This window comes from Humulus lupulus, chromosome 4 (genome assembly GCF_963169125.1).
Source record: "Humulus lupulus chromosome 4, drHumLupu1.1, whole genome shotgun sequence".
NCBI classification, from domain to species: domain Eukaryota; kingdom Viridiplantae; phylum Streptophyta; class Magnoliopsida; order Rosales; family Cannabaceae; genus Humulus; species Humulus lupulus.
In genome coordinates, this window is record NC_084796.1 from 85,955,878 (window position 1) to 85,964,767 (window position 8,890).

Sequence of the window (8,890 nt, forward strand, 5' to 3'; positions counted from 1 at the left end):
AAAAAAACCTATAAATGAAAAAACCTCCAAAAAAAAAATAATAATTATAGTCATTATCCATATTTTTATAAATAACTGACTGGAAAAAATACATTTAAAAAAACCATAATAATACCTCAACTCTCCCTCACTCGTGTCGTCAGCCTAACCTCTTCACACACAAAAATACATCAACATGATGGTCAGCAAAGTAGAGCGTCCGCCAACCATTTCAGATAAGCAAATCCACACAACACAAACCGAGGCGACACGTGTCACAACCACACTTTTGTCAGATATATTTTTGAGTCTTGTGTCGAACACAACTGGTTGGTAGTAGGCGAAAAAGGTTGGAGGAGAAAGAAATCAAGCACCAGACTTAATTGCCTTAATTGTTGAGACCTTGCATAGAGAGAGAGTGAAAAAGATTTGAAGGTCAAAAATGTCAACTGCTTCATTATGTTCATCAACTCTTCAGTCCCAAATAAGTGGACTTGGTTCGGGTCTAAAGCTTCAAAGACAAAATCTTTCTCAACCCAGTTCGTTTACCTTCACAAGGTATTGTTTTTCTCCATTTGGGGTTCCCTTATGTCGTCAAATTTTCTGGGTTTTCGTTATTGTTAGGATTTGAGACTGGGATTGGCGAATTTTATGTCTTTTGAGGAGACCCATTTCGGAAAAGTTGTAATGACGTTTAGAAGTTTAGAGAATTATTACGATTTTTAATCTTCTGTGGCGAAATGGTTAAGTGAATGTGTTGATATGCTCTGTCAGTAGTTGAATTATATAGTTATTGTCCGAGTAAATTGGTATCTTGAACTTGCGCTTTACGTTTAAGTAAATATGCCTCGCAGGATTTTCTTTTGCTGCCCCACTTAAAATAAAGATAACAAAAAGGAAGCTTGATTATGGTTTGGATGTAAGTTAAACTCGGGCATAACCCTCATTGGTTGTTGTGTTTGATGAATAACTTGAAAATATTATTTCAACAGTAATAAACTACTTTCTTTCAAATCCTTAAATGAACATTTAACGTTTATATTGATCAATAAGAGGATCGATGATATTATACCTTTGGGGCTTTGTTGTCTCCAAAGTCACAATCTTCATCCCTGGTGAATGTAGGTGAATTTCAAAACCTTGATATAATGCAAAGAGACTCTACTGGCAAGCTAATTGGCATTCTGAAATGGCCGCTAGCTTTATTGTGCTCACATAGCATACTTCTTCTTCCCATCTCCATAAAATGTTAAAACCTTTTTTCTCCAAGAACATTTCGTAGACCTGTTTGTGAACCATTTAATTGCGTAGTCTTTTTTGGCTGCCTGTAAGTATCTCAATTAATCATTTAGTGCAGTGTTTGTAGCATCTGCATTCTAGTTTTCTGATCTTCTCTACATTATTTAACTAGTGGTTCTGAAGAATCATCCTCTTAGATTCATTACTGATATTTTCTCTTATTCCTGTTTTTGTGTGATTTTAGGAAAACTTTTAGGACCGCAGTGAAGGCTACAGCTAGGGTTGATAAGTGCTCAAAAAGCGATATCATTGTTTCTCCATCCATTCTATCTGCTAACTTTGCAAAGTTGGGGGAGCAGGTACTGTTTTTCTGTTCCGCTAGATAATCATGGTGTTAGTATGTAGGAACAGTTAATATGGTTTACAATCTGCATTTTTGCTGATTTTGTTTATTTTCCTGATATTTAGTTGGCAATCTTACAGTTTGATACCATATATTAGCGGATATGCTGATTTCAATTGCAGTTTATTATCAAGTTTCAGGGATGTTATAATTTGACTCTCACACTATTCAGGTAAAAGCAGTAGAGGTGGCTGGCTGTGATTGGATCCATGTTGATGTTATGGATGGCCGCTTTGTACCAAACATTACCATTGGACCTCTTGTGGTTGATGCCTTGCGCCCCGTGACTCACCTTCCTTTGGATGTGCATTTGGTATTAATCTAACCTTTTGTTTTTGGAGTGTGGTATCTTTTTGTTTTTGGTATTAATCTACAAACAAGATGTTCACACATGTTGTTGAAATGTAGATGATTGTGGAACCAGAGCAGCGGGTGCCTGATTTTATCAAAGCTGGGGCTGACATAGTTAGTGTTCACTGTGAGCAAACTTCTACAATCCATTTGCACCGTACAGTTAACCAAGTAAGATTCTCTCGTGTCCTTGAAATCACAGATCGTGTTACAAACACTGATATATCTGATTCATGATAGGACACTGTACAGTTATTATTTAACTGATTTATTTTTCTGTACTCTCAGCTTTATAGGTATTAGTAGGATGTCCATAAAACCCAGATAAAAGAAATAATCCATTAAATGTCTTGTGCTCTACTCTTGTGGTCTACATTCTTTATTGCTGTCCTTGTTCTGTGATTGGAGAACAAAGTGATGGAGAGAAAGAGGGAGAGAGGGTTAAAAAGCAAAGGAGTTTTTATAATGTTTGTAGATCAAATGGTTGAAGTCGGTCTGATATTGAGAGTATGTTTACTTTAATGTAGTCAAGATGATGTTTTGTTAGCTGGGATATGGCAATATTTATGCTTATGCCACAGCAGAGCTAGTTTCTGATTGTAAAAGCACTTGTCTGCTATGTAGCTTTGACTAATGCAATAATTGCAATGTCATGTTTGGATTTGTATCAGGAAATTCTTTTTTAGGATTCCTTCCTCCAATGCTACTGCTCCTTCACTTCTGACAACAATACATTTTTGCCATTTTCAGATAAAAAGTCTAGGAGCTAAAGCTGGAGTTGTCCTAAACCCCGGTACCCCTTTAAGTGCTATAGAGTACGTTCTTGATGGTGAGTTGTTTCTTTTTTCAATTTTCTTTTGCCCCCAAATATCTCCCCCTTTTTTCATTTTGCTTTGTTTTTACTTTTGGGGTGCTGGAATTACTGTTATTGGTCTTTTCTGTTGAGTATCATTCTTTGAATTAACAAATACTACAAATTACAAAATAGTGAACCATATTTAAAACTTGCAACTTATCTATAGCTTCTAAAGGGATGAATTTGATTGTTAATGATGTCGAGTTACTTGAGTAATAGTGATAATGATTTTAAAAAGTAGTTTCAGTAAGATTCATGGGGAACTAACAATCAAGTACTGAAATGAGATAATTTGAATTTTTACCATCCAAACAATTTGAAAGCAGCCACCTCTTTTTGCATTTTGCAGCTGTTGATCTAGTCTTGATTATGTCTGTCAACCCTGGCTTTGGTGGACAGAGCTTTATTGAGAGTCAAGTAAAGAAAATTTCTGACTTGAGAAGAATGTGTGCAGAGAAGGTATAATTACGCTTCTCATGCGTGACTTTTTCTTTTTCTAAATAGCCATTTATAGGTCTCGTATTAATGTTGTGAGCTGTTGGCATTTTATTTATCCTGCTGTTGCAGGGAGTGAATCCATGGATTGAAGTGGATGGGGGAGTAGGTCCTTCAAATGCATACAAGGTCTGTGGTCTGTTCAGCCTATTTAAAAATACAATGAAAACAGTTTAAATATATATATATTTAAAAGCACAAAGATTGCAAAATTCTCGCTCCTCCATTGGGAGTCTAAACAGGCATTCATAGTCATAACAATAAATGAGGTAGTTATTGAGCCATATGACTCAGAGAACAACTTCTGTCTGTTATCTTTGATGTTCTCTCAATGGTTGATGAGATCCAAATTAAATCTCAAAGTGAAACTGGAGTTGAGAATAATTAATTATTGAGTCATAATAATACCTCAGAAATCAATGTTTCTTAATTGAAGAACTTCATTCGTTACATCTTAAATTCTAAATTTGTACTTTCTTATTGTGGTGGAAGGTAATTGAGGCTGGAGCAAATGCTATTGTTGCTGGTTCAGCTGTCTTTGGAGCTAAAGATTATGCTGAAGGTATGGAATACATGATTTGTTATTTCATTTTTTTTCGTAAGACACATTTACGAAAAACCCTGGGAATTATTTGCCATAATGATTTTTTCCCCCTTCTCTAGATGAGATGACTTAAACGTTCATTAATTTACTTTTCTTGCAGCTATTAGAGGAATCAAAAATGCCAAAAGGCCTGAAGCAGTTGCAGCCTGAGCTCTGTGATATCTTCTTTTAATTTGTAATACCATATTTTTGCATTGCCATGTATGTTACTTTTACTCTTACGAGATTATCTTACTGAAGGCTTTACTAAAGACAGCTCTGGTTGTGATTATTAGTTGATTGATCTTGTCATTTTTGCAGCCAACAGGCATGATGAGTTTGACCACCAAATTGATCATATCAACTTCTTCAAATTATGCTGTCAATTCCTGCAATATCTCTTCTGTCAGAGTGAAATAAAAATACAATCGAGCGGTAAGACAGCTGCCTGCGTGCATACTATGTATACTATATTTTTAATAGAGATCCAATCATCCGGATTTTAAGATCTTAACTCCGACGAATTGCTTCCATACAAATAAATATTTTTTCTGCCATCTTGTCTGCCTTTTCTTTTTCTACCATCTTTGAATGCTTATCTTTAGATTTTTAGTTAAAAGAAAGTAGCTGTTTTCTTTTGAAAGAGGGAAAGAGGAGCTAAGGCCTGGAAGCTGCATGTATGCTGAAGAAAACTTTGATAAATGTATGGTGTGCTATGCTTAAATGAACATGTTAGTACTATATTGCCGAGTCTCATATATAATCAATTACAAAGAGTACTAAAGGCTTACTTAGCAACTTTATGTTTATTCTATCTTTTTTTGTCTCGAAATAGTGAAATGAAAGGTGAAAATGTTCTCAAGATTTTGAGAAGTCTCCCTCATCCATTTTACCTTTTGAAAACAAAATAAAACAATATTGTCAAGTAGGCTAAATGAAGGAAAAATAATATAAATTGACCTCTCCTCACAAAGAGGAGCTCTCCTTCCCCAATGTCAAACAAAATATAAATTGAAATTTGGGATTTAATTTGGAACATAATTCAAGTGGGTTAAATCTCCATTTTGATTCATTAACACAATAAACTCACTGTTCCACCAGGGAATCAAAGAAATAATTGGTTCTTAACTTTTCATTAGTAGCAACAACTATTATTAGCCATAGTATGTTTATATTCATTTACAATGTCAATATAACGCCCTTTTATTTGCTCAAATATTGTCTATTATTTTCTCGGTCACAAATATATAAATATTATAGATTCTATGTATGGATGTAAAAAAGATGAATTACCAGATGTACTAGTTTTTTCTCTCAAAATATTTTTCATATAGTTATACAATCTTTTTTATTTGTACCACCTGCTCCTTTTCACAATTTCTTTGTGAGAGGATCAGGCACAATAATTGATAATGTGGCTTAAGCAATGTTTAAAATGAAGGTCTTTGTAACAATAATATTTTATTTAATTAAAGAAATTTTAATATATTAATTACTTTTTAATAACAAATGATATTTGAGGCCTGGGCTGAACCAGGGTCTTAGACCATTGCCTGATTAGCCTAGAGGTTGAGCTAGCCATGGAGAGGAGAAATTGAAGTAGTTAGTAAGGGTGTTCACAAAATACCCAATTCAAACTAATTTGTATGATCTAATCTAATTCAATCCGCAAAGTACGGGAATCCGCAGAAAATCTAAAATCTGCACTTGTGTGAATTGGGTGTACTTTTATTTGTAAAAATAATTGATACAATTCAATCTGTATCTATTTATATATATATATATATATTTAAAAATATATGATATTTTAAATGATTATGTTGTTAAAAAGTTATGTTACTTTGTTGTTGGAGATTTAGGCCTTAAGGAGATTGATGTGATGAGCTTGTTTATTTGTTATTTGATATTTAAATTTAGAAAGAATATTTTATTTCAATGTTTACATGTTTTATTGGTTATTAGAAAAAAATATGTATTTTAGTGAAAATTATTAAATAATTTAATATTAAAAAAATTCGTACTAAAATAACTCATCTAATTCGTATTGTTGCAGATTGAATTCAAGTTGTTATGCGGATTAGATTTGATCTGAAATATGAAATTCGCACTTAGTGTAGATCAAATAAATTATGAGCAAAATAGTGCTGTTTGAATTAGATAAATATCCCTAATATCTAGGAGGATGTAGATATAATATAATTTATACCGAAATGAGTTGTTAGTGATGAGAAGATGAAGTGAAAAAAATAAAATTTTCACTTCTTGTTGAAAAAAATCAAAAGTGTTAAATAAGAAAGTCAAATAAAATAAATATTGGTCACAATTTGGAAAATTTTGGTTTGGATTTTGTAATAATATTTGTAATCATAAATCCACAAAAAGTATATGTTTTTGCGAAATTTTCATAAACTATATATATTTTATACAATTACTGGAGAAACGGTATACACTTATGCAATTGGGGATTTTTCCATTTTAGTCCTTATTTTTTACATTTTGAAACGTTTAAGTCTAAAAAGTCAATTTTTTATTATTTGGGTGTTCAATTATTTTTAAATTATATCGGCTATGTCTTCAACCTTTTCAAATTGTATAAATTAGGCTCCAAAAGTCAACTTTTATTAATTGTGTCCCCCAACTTTTATAAATTATACAAATTAGTTCCCTAAATGTTATTTTTATTTTCTTTTAAAATTCACAAGGAAAAGAAAACACATGAAACAAAGATAATATATTGTAGGGGAGTGTTCCCCCTATTACCGTCATCGTCCCCACTCCTATCCTCGCTTATTCCCTAGGGGGGCGGGGCGGAGAATCCCTATGAGGAATTCATTTATCTAAAAAAAATAAAAATAGTGAATTATATAAAAATTAAAATCTTTAAAAAGTTATTGTTATACTACAATAACACATAAAGAAAGATATAAAATACACAAAAAAATTATTAAAAAATAAATAAAATATTAAACGAGGCCCCATCGGGGTGAGGAGTATCATTCCCGCCCCTGCCCATTTAACATTCAGGGACATAAATTTTTTCCCGTCCTCGCCCCCATTGCCTAGGAGTGTTTATCAAATCACCCACACTACCACACTGGAATATGTGATTTAGAACCCTTTGTAGTGCGGTTGCAGAATGTATTTTTCCCAAATTGCATGGGGTGGTATGGTTTGTAGTTTTGAGTTTTACAAATGCAGTTCAAACCGCACCGCACTGCATTGTTATATATATATTATTTTATTTTTATATATTTTTCATTTTTATCACATTTAAACTTAATATATCCAAACCACATTTGATTAGGACAACATGTTAAATGAAACTTTTATTTTCCTCTCAAAATTGTTTATGAACTTTATTATAATGTTTAATTATTAAAATATTTAGAGATAGGTGTAAACCGCTCACACCACACTGCACTACATTTTTGTGGTGCGATTTTGAGGTCTATGCGATGTAGGCTTGGTTTGGAAAATTGTTCAAACCACACATATGGTGCAGTCCAATAAATTGGCAAAAAACCACAGTGCTCATAACACGAACACCCCTATCATTCCCCAATTAGAAGGAGATTTCCCACCCCATTAGGAGTGAGTTCCCGAAGGATCTCATCCCCGTAGAAAAAATGTGCATCCTACTCAATTTTGAAAAAAAAATCTTTAGATCAAAGATTCTCCAAAATTGTAAGTCTTTTGCTAAACTCAATACTTCATAGACAAATTTCAATATTCGTAGAACATTTTTAGTATGTCCAAATATAAATATTTCTTCAAAATTTCACTCTTAGAAGAAAAAAAAAAGCAAGTTTTGATTTTAAAATTTTATCTTCATTTTTAGCGTATTATAACTGATTTACCCTTGTTTCTTATATTATTTTGAACTTTCAAATAAAAATTATATTTGAAAACCCACATGATACATCATTGAATAAGGTAATTATTCACTTGTTTGTTATGTTAATGGTGATAATTTGACATAATTTTTTTTTGCTAAATATTGTTTAAATGTTTAAATATTTTGCACTAACATTAACTTTTTACTTGTTTTTTCTTTAAAATTTAATATAGAAAAATTTACAAAAAATACTTGATTTTACCAAAAAAATTACTTTTTTACATTCTAATAAGTTTTTTTTCTTCAATTTACAATTTTAGATAAATTTTTACATTTTTACGGTTTTGACTTTTTTTTTTCCTCATTTATGTTGTTTTCAAGTTATTTTTTGTTGATATTTAGTTATTATGATGTATATTGTTTTTTGTGTTGTTTTCAAGTTATTTTTTAGTTTACATTGAATTGATGTAGTGACTTGGTGTCGAATTGTTTTCTAGTATATTCTTAGTTGTTTTTTAAGAAACCAAATTTTTTATAATTATGATACTTTAAAATCGCATTTTTAAAAATTTGAGTTAGTAAAATTAAAAAAAAAAAATAATTAGTATTTTTGCCCCCCAAACTTATGACATTACCAGATTGTGCCCCTTAATGTAAATGAGTTGTTAAAAATTCCCCCCAAATTATACAAGTTACTGAAACGTGGACTTTCTGTTAGTTTTTGTCCTAACTGGCTAACAGAATGTGGAAGTGGGACTTTAGTGTAGATGTGCATTTTCATGTCACTACCACTTACCACTTGTGTAATTCAATATTAGAAATTAAAATAAATCTATTTTTCTTTTTAAAAATTAATAAATTAAAAAATTATTAAACTAAAAATAATTTTAATATTTATCCAAAACTAAGTTAAAATTGACACTAATCTTAATATTCATCTTTTAAAATTCCTATTTCAATTAAATTAATTAAATTTGAATAAAAAATAAATTAACAATTAACATATTTGTATTATTATTATTATTATTAGTATTGAAAAGCTAACCAAATTAAAAAAACTCAATAATACCTTAAATCTAATTAAATCACTAAAGCCACAAATGTAAAATATATGTTAATTTTAATGAAAACTAAAACAAAAATTAAATT

The 8,890-nt window shown here is 31.2% G+C and overlaps 1 protein-coding gene across 2 annotated transcripts; it reads left to right on the forward strand.

Moving 5' to 3' along the window:
- Nucleotides 1-298: 298 nt before the first annotated feature.
- On the forward strand, nucleotides 299-4,647 carry LOC133830600 (ribulose-phosphate 3-epimerase, chloroplastic). Of its 2 annotated transcripts, none has more exons than XM_062260608.1 (10): nucleotides 299-537; nucleotides 1,463-1,577; nucleotides 1,794-1,934; nucleotides 2,030-2,143; nucleotides 2,723-2,801; nucleotides 3,178-3,287; nucleotides 3,396-3,452; nucleotides 3,816-3,885; nucleotides 4,028-4,102; nucleotides 4,228-4,647. In XM_062260608.1, exons 1-9 carry the CDS (start codon nucleotides 422-424, stop codon nucleotides 4,075-4,077), a joined length of 852 nt encoding a protein of 283 aa, XP_062116592.1. In that variant the 5' UTR covers nucleotides 299-421; the 3' UTR covers nucleotides 4,078-4,102; nucleotides 4,228-4,647. The 2 variants fall into 2 exon arrangements, 1 of the variants encoding a protein (XP_062116592.1); XR_009892143.1 differs by having other exon boundaries at nucleotides 300-537; nucleotides 4,028-4,128.
- Nucleotides 4,648-8,890: the final 4,243 nt, after the last annotated feature.

Coding starts and splice junctions, on each gene's coding strand:
- LOC133830600 (XM_062260608.1), top strand. CDS start 422: ATGTCAACTGCTTCATTATGTTCATCAACTCTTCAGTCCCAAATAAGT. Junction 1,935..2,029: donor TTCCTTTGGATGTGCATTTG/GTATTAATCTAA, acceptor GTTGAAATGTAG/ATGATTGTGGAACCAGAGCA. Junction 3,453..3,815: donor GTCCTTCAAATGCATACAAG/GTCTGTGGTCTG, acceptor TTGTGGTGGAAG/GTAATTGAGGCTGGAGCAAA.